Here is a 17901-nt window from a genome sequence, read left to right as displayed (position 1 = left end):
CTGTGCAAAATTGGTTGTGACAAATGTGACTTGGAATCCTGTGTGATAGAAGAAGGGTTGCAGTCTTATCATAGTTTTCATTCAGTATGCTAATGATTTATTTTTTATTTTGTCTCCTAAAATGTTTTACACTTAAATATACAGAAAGCTACCACATGTTTATTTTGTGATGTCAAAATAAAGGTAGAATAAGGTAGAATTCATAAAAGGTATAGTGGGACATTTTTGCTATAAAAAATGATTGAACGACACTGTTGAAAGAAGATGAGTGGTTTCTGGGAGTATTTGACATGGTCATGCACTGCATACTTGTGTCTAAATTGGAGGGAGATGAATTTGAAGGTTAGGCTATTTGGTGAATGAAAACTGTTTGAATGGTTATAGCTAGAGAGTTCTGGTCAACAGTCAGATGGTGGCTGGTGATGAGTGTTGTTTCCTGGGGGTTTGTCTTAGGACTGGTGCCCTTCAGCATTTTTACCAACAGTGTAGACAGTGAGATCGAGTATAGCCTTAGCAAATTCGCTGTTGACACCGATCTAAGTGGTGCAGTTGGTGCAGTAGAAGGAAGGAACGCTATCCAGAGGAACCTGGACATGCTTAAAAAATGTGCCTATGAGAACCTAATGAGGTTCAACAAGGGTAAGTGCAAGTGCACTTGGGTCAGGGTAAACCCAGACTGGGAGACAGGGTGCACAGACTGGGAGAAGATCTCATGGAGAGCAGCCCAGTGCAGAAGGACCTGGTGGTCCTGGTGAATGAAAGGCAGACATGAGCCAGCACTACACTTGCAGCCCAGAAGGTCGGATGTGTTGTGGGCTGCATCAAAAGAGGAGCTGCCAACCAGGAGTGGAAGATGATTGTCCTTTCCACACTGCCCTCGTGAGACCCCACCTGCAGTACTGTGTCCAGGCTTAGAGCCCCCAGCATAAAACAGATGTGGAGCTGTTGGGGCGGGTCCAGAGGAAGCCACTAAGATGATCAGAGGGCTGGAGCACCTCTCCTACAAGAAGGGATGAGGGAGCTGACCTTGTTCAGCTTGGAGAAGAGAAGCCTCTTGAGAAACCTCATTGAGGCCATCCAGTTATTTGGGGTAAACTTAGAAACAAAAAGGACGCAGACTTTTTACACGGTTTCCTTTTTAGAAAGGGAATGGTTTTAAACTGAAAGAGGGAGATGTAGGTTAGATGTCAGGTGGAAATTCTTTACTCGGGTTGGTGAGGCACCTTTTTTCAGCCCTCTAAGACTGGTGGGTACAGCTGTTAGGTGTTCTGCCTACCAGCTATGCCAGATATGTACAATTCAGGAGGCTCGGTCATTTTGTTTGGACAAAATGTGTATTCATGAAGTATGAAACCCAGCTAAAAAGTCATGTGAAAATTCTCATTATAAGATTATATTAATTATGAAGTTGTTTAGTTGGAACTGTAGTTTTAGGGAAGAATATCTGGTATCCTATTTGATCCTTTTGAATTTTCATGTATGCCATTTTGTGGATAAAAGAAAGTAAAACAGCTGAGGTTAGCAGTTGAAATTCAAGATCAAAGTTTTCTTTTTAATACTTCTTTTTAATTTCTTTCTCACTGTGACAAAGTCTTAAAAAATAATAAATCAAAAATAGTTTTTGCTTTTTATTTGTGCATAGACTTTTTGATTACTACTCTAATTACACATCAAAAACTTGAAGAAGCTGTGCATGTCAGTGATGATGTCTTTGAATTAGGTAGTGTCTTCTGAATTTTAATAAAGTGCTGACTTTAAATTAATATTTTAATTTAGCTTCACTTAATATAGTAAAGCTGTATATACAGCAATTGTGTAACTGAAAGTGTAGAGTAATGAGATACATTGGAGGGAGCTACATATTAGGCTCTAATTTTGTACACGTAGATACTTGGGATTTGAGCCATGTTTTAGTAGACTGAATTTCAGTTTGTTAGGCCAGTAGTTACCAGTTTGTTTAACAGCTGAAACTGTTTGCATTATTGCTATCAGTATTTTTTCTTTCAATCAAAAGTAGAAATTGACACAAGCTACACTTAGATCTTTTTATTTTCCTGTTCAGTACCTCTGTAAATTCCATCTGTTACTCTGAATTTTGTTTGAGGAGAATGATGAAAACTTTCCTTTGAGGCAGACCAGAGTCTGTTTTTGTGGACTGGTTCCCAAGACATGTCCTCCTGACAGTAAACAGAAACATTAAATCACAGTGAGAATCCTTTGTAATTCTGTAAGTATGTGAAATAGTTTGGACAAATGGAAATGTGTGACTGAACACTTAAAAACCAACAAGTCTCTTCCTGCGTATGTAGGAATCAGTAACTAGTCTTGTATTATTTTTTTTATTAGTATTTTTGCTTAGAAGTGTATAGTACAGTTGTAAACATTCACTTCAGAACACTTTAAATGTGTATGGTAAATGTTTAGTGATATTTTCATAAAAATATATTCCAACCAATTTCTGGTTAGGTTCTGTAATTTTTTTGTGTAGTTTGTAATTTTAGAAGATTGTTTTTCTTGTGCAGTGAGACTAAATGAAAGATACATTTACTTCCAATGAATTTGAATATTTAAGCATGTATTGAATTTCATGACTGTTATTTTGCTTTTGTCTGTGCTGAATGCATCAGCAAAAATAAAAATATCATTTAATGATTCTATTCAAGAAAAACTGAAAAAGCCTTTTTAGAAAGCTTTTTTTTTTTTTTTCTGTTAGCAGCAACATATATGTGTTAGAGATGGATACCAATTACCAATTTGCTAAACACACCAGAAAATATTTTTCAGAAAACTATGCTTCACTGTAGTAGCTGTTATTTATTTACTTTTTAATTTGACTGCAAGCATTCTGACATGGTAAAAAGGTGGATTTGATGATCATTAGTTCTGTGTTCTCTTTGACTATTTTTAAATTTGTTTTTGTCATCATAGTATGTTATCTTAGAACATGTGTTAAAGTTCTTATAAGTGGCTGTCTGTTATGATCTATTATGTCCTTATTACATTACTTGTGTTTGAGTCTACATTAGAAATGAGTCTGCCATAGAAATGTTAGGAAAACTTAGTTCCTGCTGAAGATCTCAGCTTAGTCTGAAGGAGGCAACAAAGAAACACTGTTACTCCAATTAGGGTCACATAGATTCAGTTATTTGTTACAATGAATGCAAGAAGTTAAGGCATATCAGGAAATTGAACTTGGATCTCCTTGGTTCTAGTCATTCGTCCAGCTGCAAAATATTTCTTTGCTGTAATCACATTCACACTTTGAAGTTCCTGGCATTTTCTCCACTGGATTGGGATTAGTTACACACTCACAAATGACAAAAATTAAAGGTTCACTTTCTTTTTTTTGTGCACATTTATATTGCTTAAATATCTGAGAACTGTACAGTGATATTCATTTCACATTCCTGTTTCATGTGAAAACTGATTATAGTGATGTTGAATGCCTTAAATGGATCAGGTAGGTGGCATATATGCTTGCAGGGCTAAGATTTGGTTGTCAGTTTGGCCTTTATGTTGCAGACACTGGTGCAGCTGAAAGAAATTTTGAGCTGCTGTAACTTCATTTGCTGATACTTGGTGTCTGTTCAGTCTTTGCAGTGTCTGTGGACTTATAATCTGTGAACATATTTTGAAGAAAAGTTTAGGTGAATTTCACAGTGCATTTCCACTGACAAAGCATGACTTCTTAGCAGTGGTAGAACTTTGAGTGGCATTGCATTAATTTGCTGGGAGAAAAAAAATGTATTATAACTTGTTATATTACTAATATGTTACATATATATTGTAATAGTACTGATATATTGCATATATTATAATATATATAATTATAGATTACAGTAAGAGAATTCTTTTAGTGTCTCAAAACGCAGGAGTGTCTCTTGCAAGCTAGCCTCCGTTAAAAACTGTGAAATTCAGAAGAAATAACTCGTGTTGCCCTAAAAAGTTACCATCTTTATTTTGTTTACTGTTTTGATAATAATTGGATGTGGAGGTGGCAGTAGACCATCTTAGCAAGACATACTGGTGTCACTGATCTAAAACATAAAAACTATGCACTATTGATTGTAAGATTTATGATAAACACTTGCAGACTTGTTCATCCTTTCTGGCTGGTAACTGGGGGAAAAAAGCTGCATTCAGTAGATAGTTTAGTAGCAAATTTTAAGAATAGAAATTCTAAGAGTTCTTCCATCTGTTAATCTTGGGCAAAACAAAGTGTAATTAAGGGAGATGTTTCCTCATTGTTTAATTAAGCTGTGAAATCTGTTAGTGGATAATGATTGAGGTGCTAAGAGCTTACACACTATTAAAGAGGGGGATAGGAGAAAGTCATGTGGTAACTGGATCCCCTTCCGTTAGAACATTAAGACAGATAGATCGCAAGTCTTCAGTAAGAATTAGATTTACTTTCATCGTTTGTATGGGGGAAAATGTATGGCATTAATTGTTGAGAAGGTAGAGAATTTGACCTTAAGTGACCTTAGCACTTCTGTGTGCAAGTTGTAGAGCTGCATGGCTTTGAATTTGCTCTGAAGTGAAAACGTGTTTCTTAAATGTGATCTGATTGGCCAACTTTTTAAATAGCCGACAATATTTAAATACTGTTTTGCTGAATGCATGCCTACCTGAAGTCAAGAGAATGATCTAAGATCATATTTGGTGTTTCTTGTGTCACTTTTTCAGACTGAAGCCCCAATTAATTACTGAAAAGCATACTAAAGCTTAACTACTCCTTTTTTTTGATCTTTGAAAGACTCCAGAAACAAGGCTGTGATAAGATTCTGTACATTCTGAGGGGATAGACCTTGGAATTTTCTTTCTTTCTTTCTTTTTTTTTTTTTTGGAGGGGGGGGGGGTGTTTTTCCTTTCCAGCTGCAAAAGTTAGGAACTCTTTTTTATAAGTATTTTGAAAAAAATAGTATAAAGAGCTTTGGCTGTGCAGATATTCTACTTCATTAAGCCTGTATTCAAGAATGCCTATGGTGTAATTTTGGGATAGGAAATACAATAGAAAAACACCTACTTAACCCTCTTCAGCTTTTTTTTTTTTTTTCTTTTAGTTTTGAAATAAGCTTCTCAGTAAAGTTTCCCTTTACTGAGATAAAGGGACAAGGTTTGTGCCACCTCTCTTTTTTTTTTCCCTACTTCAGCTCCAGTGATAATTTTGATGTAGTTTTGTAGATGCTGTTTTTTCGTTTGTTTTTAATTGAAGATTAGAACATAGAATCTCCTGTGAGAATCAGGTAGGAGAGTAAGAGTGATAGGATTATTTCACACTGCTTACTATTTGGTTTAGCACTTTAGCCATCAGGAGTAATCTACCATATTGAAAAAAAATGTCAAGTATTGTAGTTGCCTTGTATTGTGTGGGTCAAAACCAGCCTTCTGCTCTTGATGTATTAAATTTTAACGTGCTGTATTTAGTACACTAGACTGTACCTGGCTGTAATGATAAAATCTTTATCCTGGAAGTGTATATTTATTCTTTTTTTTTTTTTTTCCCTTCTTTCCACTTAGATGCAAAGTCTGAAGGGTGGTACAGAAGCCATAGCCCACTTGGATCAGTTAGAAGCCGACTATTATGATCTGCAGCTTCAGTTATATGAAGTGCAGTTTGAGATCTTGAAATATGAAGAGTTGCTGCTGACAGCACAACTTGAAAGCATCAGAAGGCTGATATCAGGTACTTTGTGCATTTTAACTTTACACGTCATCTGAAAAAAATAATTCATGGGAATGAAATGAGAACAGTTTCTCTACCACATGACAAGCTGGATATTCAAACATAAGTGCTCTTAAATTAAATTTACGCTTGTTCATAGGCAATAAAAATACGGGAGTTTTAGCATGGTTCTCATTGTCTGTGTTTGAAAATTAGCAAATAAGATTCTACGCAAAGTTTAGGAAAACTAAATTCAAGCAGGAAGAAATATCTTTATTGCTGGTCCGATGTGATTAAAAACCTGCATCTGTGCCACTCATTTCTTAAAAGTGACTGGTTTCCAAAAGATCGTCCTGTAAAACAGAATTCTTCAGCAAAATCTTGAAGCTGCTTTTATCACGGTTGTCCTGGTGTAGAGCAGTGGTGCAAGCCTCTTATTTCCAAACTGTCTTGTATATTCAGAAACTAAAGAAATGGTAGAAACAAACTGTGCAGCATTTTTGAATTTAGTTCTGTCTCTTGACCCTTTTATGCTTAATGATTTTATTCACATAAGCTCTTTTTTCTTGTTTAGAGTTTAGGGCTTATGTAGCTTTTTCTTTTTTTGAGGATAGGAAAGTCATTTGAAAGAGCAGAGATGTGAAGGTAGGTTGCAGTTCTCTGGAGAATAAGAAAACATGGAGTACTACTCAGCATTGCTCTTGCTGTTGTGTAAATGGCCTACCTTCAGGCTTGTGATGGCAACAAAGTTAACTGCATGTGCAGGAGCTAGGGATTGAAAATTCTCAAGTGACTTAAATGAAGAATAAGACCTTTAACAGTGTGCCTTTGTGGAAAGTTTGTTGTTGCTGTACGCATATTGTTGTTTGTGCTTGAGTAATGAGTAGTGATTAATTATACCAAAAGAACACACTTGAATAGGAGACTGAGAAGAAATTTGTACCAGAAATTTGTATCAAAATCCTTTCACTTAGTGATACCAGAGGACCATCAGAGATCAAGTCCCCTTTAAAACATAATTGGTCATTACAAGTTTTAACAAAAATTTTCTCTAGAAATCTAAACAAAAAAATCACCCCTAAAATTTAGTCTCTTGACTTGACCTGTGGTAAAACAAAGCCTCTAGTCTGCTAAAAATACAAACTGTCTCCTGTTCTGCTTGCAACAAAACAGTTGACTGTTCTGGCTTCTTTTGTTCTTTTAAAATTATACAATACTCTTTAATAAAAAAAAGGCTTTTTATTTATTTTTAATTGGAGATAGAAGAAATTACTGTTTAGACTACTCTTATCATATCTCATAGCACAGAAAACAAAAAACACAGTTCCTAAGCATATTGGAATTTTGCTGAAATGCAGGGATACATATCTGTAAAACTGTATGACTTGATATGTGTGGTTTAGTGACTTCTAGAAGCTGTTGCTGTTATGTCGTCTTTGACTATATTGGCTCTGCATTGATGTATCAGAAGATCTTTGGATTCTATTCCAATTTACGGGATATCTGCAAAACTACAGATAAATTTCTGGCTGAGGATTTCTTGAGAGCATAATTTGATTTCCTTGTGAGTTTGGATTTGCAAGTTGTAAGCTAGAAGGAATTTTTTTTATATATATATATATTTTTTTGCAAGTCCAGCACACTGGGTCTGAAAACTATTAAATAATATATAATCTTATTAGCAGTTTTACCATCTTTAATCAAAAACTTGTTCCAAAAATGTGAATTTGTTAGGATAGAATCTTAAAGAGTCTTCCCTACCCATGCCTATCTAACAGTAAAACAATATTTAACATATTGACCTGATGGAACAGTGGGAATTGGCATCAAAGAAGTTTCAGGGTGGGTATTTGGGAAAGGTTCTTCACCAGATGCACTGGATTAGGTTCCCAAGCTGCAGGAGTTCAAGAGGCATTAGGACAGTGCTCTCAGGCATAGGTTTTAAATTTTGTCCCTGTGTGGAGCCATATTTGGACTCAGTGATTCTTGCGAGTCCCTTCCAACTCAGGTTTTTCTGTGATTCTGTTTGTTATATATCTTGTAGGTTTTGACAGTTCTGCAGCTGAGTTGTTAGGGATTCATTTTTAAATTGTTAACCTTAACTTTTAATGAAATTGCATTCTAAAGCAAGTGAATTCTTGCATTTTATAAGTGTGTAGGGAAATACAATCGGTATTAGCCATAGTGCTTGTTTTTACTCTCTGTTTCAAAGTGGGTTCTAATGACATAATGGCTTTATGTCTGGATGAAACTCTGTATACTGTGCACTACTCTAAAGACATTAATAGATCTGATATTTATTGCTAGTTTTTCTGGTAGAGTACTATATCCTGCTGACTCAAAATTAACATTATGTAGTCAAGATTTTGACTGAAGCAGAGACCTTATGCACAAATGATGTGAACTAACAACCACTTTAGAAACTGACAGTATTCTGAAGAACACCCTGTCCTCTTCCCTATATCATATAAGGGCAGAAACAGGAGAAAGCCACAGTCTTCCTAAGACATAGTTGATGTAGGAGGAGTCATAGGATCATAGAATTGCTCAGGCTGAAAAAGACCTTAAAGATCATCAAGTCCAACCACATGCTAACCATACAACCCTAACTCTTAACAACCCTCCATTAAATCATGTCCCTGAAAAAAACATCCAAATGATTTTTATACACATCCAGGGATGGTGATATGGCCACCTCCCTGGGGAGCCTATTCCAGGGCTTAACAACCCTTTCTGTAAAGACGTGTTTCCTGATATCCAACCTAAACTCTCCCTGGTGCAACTTGAGCCCATTTGCTCTCATCTTGTCACCAAAGGAGGAAGTTTGATTATGCTGTGGAGTAGATTCATGACAGTCAAGCTAGTTATAACTGCCAGTTAAAATCAGTAGTATCATGTATCCTTTTTGGTATATTACAAGCAATTCCTACTACTATGCCAGTGAAATGTGGAACAAGAAACCTTTGCTGTTTCCTCATAAAAACATTTTGTAAGGATCTGAAATCATCTTTCTTTCTTGGTGATGAGATGAGGAGTCAAGCTATCAGACCTGAGCTGAATGTTACACTGAATGTTTCACTTAGGAGGTTGAAAATTGTGCATTGATAAAACTGTTAGTAATGATAAATCTGTAATGTTTTGAATAACAACCTTTAAGTTACCTTCCCACTGCTGCCTCTAAGCACAGGCAGTGACTGGAAGGTTAGAAACCTCCTGAGAGGATTATTGGCAATGTATTGCCCAGTTTACCTTGTAATAGTAGGTTGTGGCAGAAGAATCTCTTGCTTAGAGACATCATAAAGAATCTATGCATTCTGAATTTTGTAGTGAAGTCCAGAGGATATTACTGTATTGTGTGGGTTCCTTGTATTAGTCAAGTGATCCAAAGGCATGCACTGGCACTGTAATCAAATTGGTTCACATACAGAAGTACCACATCTTCAGTGTCGTTTGTTCTTTAATGTTTGAGCTTATCTGAATGACAAGCTTCTAACCTTCTGCTTCGATGCTTCGGAAATAACCGTAGTATTCTTATGCGTTAAATCTTGCAACACAGGGTGGCATTGTCTTGTAACAAAACAAGATGTTGACCAAAGACATGCCATTGATTTGAATTTTTCATTGCTCATGTTTTTAAAACAGAGAAGAGAGATGAAGTGGTATATTATGATACTTATGAAAGTATGGAAGCAATGCTTGAAAAGGAGGATCCAGCAACATCTGTACACTTGCAAAAAGAGGAGCTGCAAAAGTTACAACAAAAAATCCGCCAGCTGGAAGCGAGGCGTGGACGTATTTCAGCCAAGAAAGCCTACCTCAGAAATAAAAAGGTACTAATAAATTGCAAATTTATGTTATTATTAGCAAACTTAAACTTCAAAATTAAATTTCAAAAGATTATATTACATTACATTCAACTTCCACATCTTAGAAATTCAGTGGATTATATTTACTATATATTAAAAGTTGTTTTATAATGTAATCAGTCAAATAAAGAAGCATATTATTTCTATTAACTTATCAAATCACTCGCATGTGGAGATTCTAGCATGTCTGTACAGAGAGCAGATTTATGTTGTGTTTTATATTTTGCAGAAGATCTTCAAGGATATTTTCTCATTCATGAGTTATATTTTTATTCTCTTACTTCTACCATTCTAAGGAAAAGCAGCTATGTATGAAGTCCAGTATGCATTCTTAATTCATAAAGCTAGGTTTGCTATTATAAATTGAGAGGTTCAGTTTCATTTTATGGGTTTCAGGGTTGAAATATTGTGTTGAAAGTGTTTTCTGTGCAGCAAAGATTTTTATGTGCTATGTGAAATGTAGGCAAATATATTCATTCCTTTTTCCATAATGACTTGTTCATTGTTCTCTAGCAGTTAACACATAGATCAATATGCATTATTAATGCGATAATTTAATGAATAGATAAAAGTTTTTAGAGAATAATGTAATACCTATTTTAAAAAAAGTGTTTCCACTTTAGTGCTGTCCTAGCTAAGATCCCATTTTAAATTAAAATTTATTAAAATAAATTAAAATTAAATTATTAAAATTAAATTATTAATTAAATAATTATTAAAAATAATAAAATTTATTTTTAATTTAAAATTTATATTTTGTGTTTTATATGATTAACAAAATATGGTGAAGAGTGATTAAGGAAGCATTGAACCAAGTACTTAAAAGTCTTCTCTGTTAAGGAGATGATGTAGCAACAGATAATCAATTAGGATGTTTAGAATAAGATGAAAATGATTACAGTCAAAGAAGTTTATATTTACTTTTTCAGGAATTCTTTCCTTGTTTATGCAGTTTATGTTTTTTTTATGTTTTATGACACTGTCAAATAGTTTTGTTTTTACTTAGAAACTTTTTACAGATCTGTTAGACCTGACTCAGTTTTACTTCTGAGTATTGGGCCAGATGTTTTTAAGAATTTAGCTTTACTGAAGTCAGAGCAGTTTCACATGAATATAATCTCTATACTCATATTTTTTTGCTCAAAATCTATTTGCGTTTATCAAGCAATCATCTCCTGAAGTTCCTTCGTCTTGATGGGAGTTACGAAAGAAAAAGCACTCATTATTTTCTTGTTTCTTTAACATGTTTTATGAATATTTTATGAAATATCTCTATTGTTATCCCAGTCTACCCCCTGCTGGCTGCAGAGTAGTATTAATTAAGTTGTAGCATGAAACAAACATCTGTTTTATTATAGTGCTAGATTTCTAGCATATTATGATAATAAAGGTCACCTAGAAGGTGAGTAGAAAAAATATTTCAGAAACAGAGTTATGAATAGAATTACTTGACATCCAGTAAAAGTGTTTATCGTGAGCAGCTGAGAGAAGGAGCCATTGATGAAGTTGTTTGGGCCTTTCTTATAGTGCGTGCTTTCACCTAAAAATCTTCACATGCTGCCAATTGGAGATTTTTACAGTTTCACAAGCATACAGGCTAATGTGCAGCCCATGTCTAAGCAGATATATGCAGTGACAGTTAACATAAGGTTACTTGGTATGCTTTCATAACATCATTATAACTATTATGTTCTAAGGGCATAAGTACATAGAAGTCTTAAAATATGATATCTGAACATCCTCAGTTTACTAAATGAGAAGATAATTTTTTAATCCGGACATCGTTCAATATGAAAGCAAAATTCACTGGAACTAACTAAATACAACACTAATATAGACCTCTTTTCACTATATCATATATTATTGGTTTTGAATGTATTAGCTTATCCAGTGATAAAAGTTAAGTAGTTGATCAGTTCTCTTTATCTGTCTTTTGAATACAACTATAGAAATGGGTCAGATAATTAAAGGCCAAAAACAGTGCTTCTAGGTACTTCCTGATGCTTGCACTATTGGTCACCATCTCTTATGAAGTGTGGCTCCTCCAACTGATCATAATGCCCCCACTAAAGTTTTAAATAGTCCATAATATGAAGGATTATGTCACATATATGGCAGGCTATGTTCTCAATTATAGAATCATACAATCATTGGAATAATCTTTTCTTTTTTAACAAGAGTGTGAGGTTAATGATTTATATTCAAATCGTCATTCACCATAATGACACAGTTCGTTTTCTTTGATATTTCCACCTCTTTTTTTTCCCCATCATCCTTTGCTTGCAGAAGTTTAATCTTGTCCACATAGAACCTCAAATTTATCCCTAAGAAACTGCAGCCTTTCTTTGTTAAGAACATTTGGTAATTAAGACGATTCAGAGTTCTAGTACTGTGCCGTAACATGTTTTCAGCCCCTCCTATTTGTGGGGTTTTTCTTAGTATTATTTCCAGTCATGCAGAACTAATATATTAAAGTAGGTCACTTTATTAGTATGAAATCAACACCAAGGATGTTTTTGTCCAGCTTATCCACTTTCTTTACATACTTAAAATATATTTCACTACTGCTCTTATTCAGACAGATTTAAATATTGATGCTAAATAAAAAAATTCAGGAAAGTTTGGCCTCAATTAGTTGTGAGAATATGTTCCTGTAATTTACATTCCAAAGTACAGTTCATATTATTTTTCACTATTGTTGCCAACATGCAAAAAAATACCAAGAAATAGAATGTGATCATCTTCACAGAATCATAGAAAGCCTTAGGTCAGAAGGGACCTTACAAGATTATCTAGTTTGAACCACTGAGCCACCCTACAGAGTTGCAAACCACCAGTTCAGGCTGCCCAGGTTCTCATCCCACCTGCGCTTGAACACCTCTGGGGATGACTGGGCATTTGCTGCTTTTCTGGGCAGCCCCATGCCAGTGCCTCACCAACCCCTTTGTAAAGAATTTCCACCTAACATTTAACCTATATTTCCCCTCTTTTATTTTAAAACTGTTCCCCTTGTAAAAAGGAGATTGTATAAAGAGTCTGTCTCCTTTCTAAGTTCATCTCAACTAACTGGATGGCCTCAATGAGGTCTCCCAATAGGCTTCTCTTCTCCAAGCTGAACAAGGTCAGCTCCCTCATCCTTTCTTGTAGGAGAGGTGCTCCAGCCCTCTGATCATCTTAGTGGCTTCCTCTGGACCCACTCCAACAGCTCCACATCTGTCTTATGCTGGGGGCTCTAAGCTTGGTCACAGTACTGCAGGTGGGGTCCCATGAGGGCATTGTGGAGAGGACAATCATTTCCCACTCCTGGCTGGCCACCTCTTTTTTTTTGATGCAGCCCACAATAATGTTGACTGTCTGGGCTGCGAGTGCATGCTGCTGATGGAAGTCCAACTTCTCATCCACCAGGACCCCCAAATCCTTCTTTGCAAGTTTAGTTCCATCTGTGCCTGTCTTTCCTAATCCCATATCTGTACATCTTGACAGCATCCCTGTACTCCTCCCAGACCACTTATTTCTGCTTCTGCTGCCTGTACATGTCCTTCTTATCCTTCAGTTTGAACAGCAGGTCCTTGCTCAACCATGTGCTGGGGGACTGAGAACTCCTGTGGTCTCAGGAAGGTGTCTTTAGAGAACTGCCTTCTCTATTCTGCTTCTGTGTCACTAAAAACAGTTTCCCAGATCTCACTGAAAAATTTGTTAAAATATCCAGAATTTCATTCTCCTGAAGTTCAGGGTCCTGACTGCTCTTTGCCAGACCTATATTCTTTGAGGTTGTGAACTTGACCAGGAAAGACATGGTCACTACAGCCCTGAGCACCTGTCACCTTAACCTTTTTAATGAGCTCTTCTGTGAGGTGTTTAACCAATCAGCATTTCTTACCACTTATGTACTCATTCTGTAGAAGAGACTTTTCAAACAGCAGTTGCGTATTCTTTTTACAGCTAAAACTAATAGGCTTGGCTTTGATTCCCTTGATTTTGTTTATATTTTATGGTTTTATTGTAAGTTAAATCAACTTCTTAAATTTGGTTGTCTGAAATGGGCTTTGTAATTTTTATTTTTCTAATTCTTAGTGCTGTCTGCTAAATATTACATTATGAACTGAATGCTGATATTTGAAATACACATTTTATAGACATCATCTTGTGTCTCTACAGGAGATTTGTATCGCAAAGCATAATGAAAAGATCCAGCAGCGTCAACAGAGTGAAGAGGAGTACAAAATGCACCACACTGTTCAGCTAGTAAGTTTGAGCTTTCTGCTATTCAGCAGGCATCTAAGTGATAACTTGCATTGCTCATTATATGTTCAGTAGTAGATCAGATCAGTAAATCAGATCAGATTTCTATCTTGTATTATGCTGGTAAGGAAGAACATATTGCTGTGTTAGGATGACACTGAACCCAATAAACAAAAGAAGTTAATATTTGATTCACAGTCTAAACAATTACTGCTAGAGTTAGGCTGCATGCAGAATCTCTGACACAGTTCTGGATCATGCTCCACATTTCTCTATGTAGTGTTGCAACACAGAATAGGCTACCTTGTCCAACTGTTGTGTTGTACATAACAGACTTTTTTAAAAGACTGTTCAGACTATAGGCTAGGTCTTTAATGCTGACATAATATCCATATTTAATGAAGATCACTGACAAAGATGTGTTGAAATCTAAGTCTTTAATTCAGGCTTCAGTTAGATTATTGAAAATGATTCTCAGTTATCCTTCTACATTTTTAACGTTGATATATTTATCCAAGTCAGCTGCATAATTTATGTTGTAAAAAGGCTATGCTTACCAGAATACTTTCTCAGGAATTTGGAAGAATAGATATTTTATTCATTTCTAAAAATAAGGCAGATAATTCTACTGTATTGATTACAGTCCATTTATCACTCCTAAGAATAAAAGACTTGATGAGCTCAGTCAGCAGATTGAGGGAGGTGATCCTGCACCCCTACTTGGCCCTGGTGAGATCTCACCTGGAGTACCAAGTCCAGTGGAGAGTCCTTATTACAGGAGAGACATGAGCATGTTGTGTGTCCAGAAGAAAAAACAGTTCAGGGGCTGGAACACCTCTGGTGTGAGTGTGAGCTGGGAGACCTGGGACTGATCAGCCTGGAGAAGAGAAGGCTCCAGGGAGACCTGATAGTGGACTTCTGTTATCTAAAGGGGTTGGCTTTAAAAAAAGGAGATAGATTCTTTAGTGGCGTATTTTGTGATAGGTTAAGGGGAAATAGTTTTAAATTAAAAGAGAAGAGATTTAGAGATTGGGTATGAGGAAGAAACTTGTAATGATAAGGACTGCGAGACACTTGCCCAGAGAACTGCTAGAAGCTCTATCCTTGGAGATGTTCAAGGTCAGGCTGAATGGTGCTCTGAGCAACATGGTGTAGCTGTAAGTGATCTTGCTCATTGTGGGGGGGTTTGGACTAGGTGACCTCTAAAGGCCCTTTCCAACTCAAAAGATTCAATGATTCTGTGATTTTGTCTGTTAAATACTAAGGGTCTTTTTATTATTTATTTCATGGGTTTGCTGACTTACGTTAGAGATGTGCCTTAACTTGACTGAGCAACATTCATTATTGTTGTAAAATAGGTTTTTACACAGACACGCACACAGCCTTTGACCAGGCTGCATGTTTAAAATGTAGATGTGGTGGTAGAACTGTACTTTCTTCTTGCTATAATCTTTTCTTTGTATTCTAGTAATTTCTTTTCCCTGCTACTCAAATACATTGAGTACTTTATATACATTATTTAAAGGATATATATTATATATATTTTATTGCTTTCTTCTTTTTCTGTCTCCCATCTTAGCTATTTTCTATGCATCTTCCATGCATCTATTTATACATATCTCATTAGAAAACACAGAAGCTGGCTCTTGGAAAGGACTACTAGCTAAATTATGAAAATCCCAGTTAGTCTGACTCTGCTTTTATGTTGATTGAGGAAGGATAAAAGTTCATGAAGTCTCTGAACTTTTAACAATACATACCAGCTTTTTTTAGTTACATTTGATGCCATGAGTCTTAATTAAGGCTGCTGTTAATGTTTATGATGTTTCTCTTTGTAGTCATTTGTTCTGTGGTATATTCTGATAAATTCTGTACTTATGCCTAAGAGTACTTTTGCCATTTGGTACTGAGTACCCATTTTCAATAAATTTGACTGAAGTGTTTTGTTTCAAAGAATAAACGACTGAAAGAAAGCAGATGACTAATTAATAGAGGTGGTTGCAAATGCGTTTCCCCTAAGTTAAGAACCCCAAACAAAAAAAATACTACTGTCTTAGGTGTGAGGATGAGCTTCAAACCATTTTAAAAATAGATTACAGAAAATCAGGCTTGATTAAATATGTCACTTCAAGATAATAAAATTTAGAACTTCAGTTTAATATTGTTGCTGAATATGCTACTTATCATCTTTCAAGGCAAAAACTTCCAGTCCAAGTGCTCCAGTTCTGCGCTGAAATCTTTTTACCAAGCCTTGCATTTCATTACAGTTAGAAAATAGGAAATCTCTTCTGTTATTTGAGGGGAAGGCAACAGCAAAGTTTTGAAATTCTCAAATGTATTTATTTGAAAAATAGAACATGAAACAATTCATTACAATTATTAGAAGAGTTATTTAAAAAATACAGTATTTTTATGATGTTAGGTATTGCTTTAGATGTAATATTTATGTTTTCTACATATGTTCTCAGAAGCGAGATCAGCTACAAGATGAGGAAGAAAGAAAGAGCTCCTGGGTTAGTCAGGAACGTCAGAAAACACTGGACAGACTTCGCACATTTAAACAGGTAACAGAAGAAGACTTGTCCTATTTTTATGCTTTTTTTTTTCCAGAATAAATTTTCACTCTTCCCAGGACAAGTCTATACTATTTGTTAGTTTGTTCTACTAGGTAGTTAATTACTCTTCGGAAAATTTATCACAAAGTATGGCGCTGGTTGTAGCAAATCTCTATCATCTTATCAGTACCATAATAAGCTTCTGTTCTCCTACATCTACACACTGTGGCAAGGCATTTAACAGACTTTCCTAGGAATGTAATCCAAATGGTATTTCCTGCAAGGAGCATTGCCATCTGGTAAAGTTGCACCACCACTGACTTCAGAACATCCGTCAGTACCTGTCCCTTCCTGTTACAATCTATTAGAGGAAAGTTTTTGAGTGCTATGATTCACATCTAAAGCCAGTGTTTTAGGCTGGAGTGGTCTTTGTTGTGAGGAGAGTCTTTGAGCAGCTTTGGGGAAGAGAAGCAAGAAGGAATTTTAAGAAAAAACAGTTTTGAATGTACTGTTTATTTATGAAATCCTAATCTTAATTTATATGCATCCCTAGACCAGTCATGTATAACTTATGGCTAAACTCAGAATTGAAATCAGAAAAATGTATTATATGTACATAAAGGTAAGAATATATTTGCTTTGGTTTTATGTCTAGAGCAATATGAATGAAAACAATAGATGAATTCTACTGGTTGGAAAAGCAAGCCTTAATGACAAGTATTCAGTATCTAAAATAGTCTTCTATATTTACTTACCTAATTGTAATTAACTTTTATACTCCAGCGGTACCCTGGCCAAGTAATACTTAAATCAACCAGACTACGACTGGCTCATGCAAGAAGAAAATGTGCAGCCAGCTCAGCACCCTCTGTAGATCAGCCTCAATCTTTGCCAGCAACCATACAAATCCAAGAGAAAAGTGAAGAGGTGGAAGTGGAAAATGCAGTTCAGCCTTTGCAAGTGCAGGAATCCACGAGCTTAGAACAACTTCAAGATATCTTGTTACCTCCCAGCAGTGTTACATCTGAACTGCCTCAAGTTAGTCCTTCTCCACTCATCAGTACTGAGCTACAAACAGAAACTGTTAGTGTAGTACCACTTCCACCCCCTTTGCCTCCACCACCTCTGCCTCCACCTCCACCTCTGCCCTCCAAGGAAGATACCACCAAATCCTTGGAGAAAAGCGGCAGCTTTGTCAAACGTCAGAGTGAAGAGAAGGGAGTCCAGCACTCTTCCAGTGTCCCAGCAGCATATCTATTTGACAGCAGTCAACTAGTCAGTGCCAAGAAGAAGCTTAAGAAGACAGGTGATCTAGAGGGTTTACAGAGAAGGAGAGGTAATGTTTGCATTCCTGTGCATTTAGTTGTAATGTATATCTATTCCTCTGCTGTATTGCTATATAGAAAAGTCTATGCTGTGATTTATCATTAATGTATAATCATTAATGACTTAAAGAATATTGGCAACTTTTGACAAACTAATTGTAGCATCCTTACAACAGCATAATATATACATGTTTTTTGTTTAATTGAACAACTTGTGAAACTGATTATGTGAAACTCCATATCAAATC

General features: G+C 35.8%; 1 protein-coding gene across 1 annotated transcript in view; it reads left to right on the top strand.

Moving 5' to 3' along the window:
* Positions 1–17901, top strand: part of JMY (junction mediating and regulatory protein, p53 cofactor) — a 55806-nt gene that overhangs the window by 31018 nt on the left and 6887 nt on the right. Inside the window, exons 5-9 of the mRNA XM_072359434.1 lie at positions 5521–5686; positions 9308–9495; positions 13690–13776; positions 16242–16337; positions 17112–17664. Coding sequence (XP_072215535.1) covers positions 5521–5686; positions 9308–9495; positions 13690–13776; positions 16242–16337; positions 17112–17664 — 1090 coding nt within the window. The remainder of the gene's footprint in view (positions 1–5520; positions 5687–9307; positions 9496–13689; positions 13777–16241; positions 16338–17111; positions 17665–17901) is intronic.

This window comes from Excalfactoria chinensis, chromosome Z (genome assembly GCF_039878825.1).
Source record: "Excalfactoria chinensis isolate bCotChi1 chromosome Z, bCotChi1.hap2, whole genome shotgun sequence".
NCBI lineage: Eukaryota > Metazoa > Chordata > Aves > Galliformes > Phasianidae > Excalfactoria > Excalfactoria chinensis.
The sequence above is the reverse complement of the archived record's forward strand: the minus strand, read 5'-3'. Positions and strand labels throughout refer to the sequence as shown.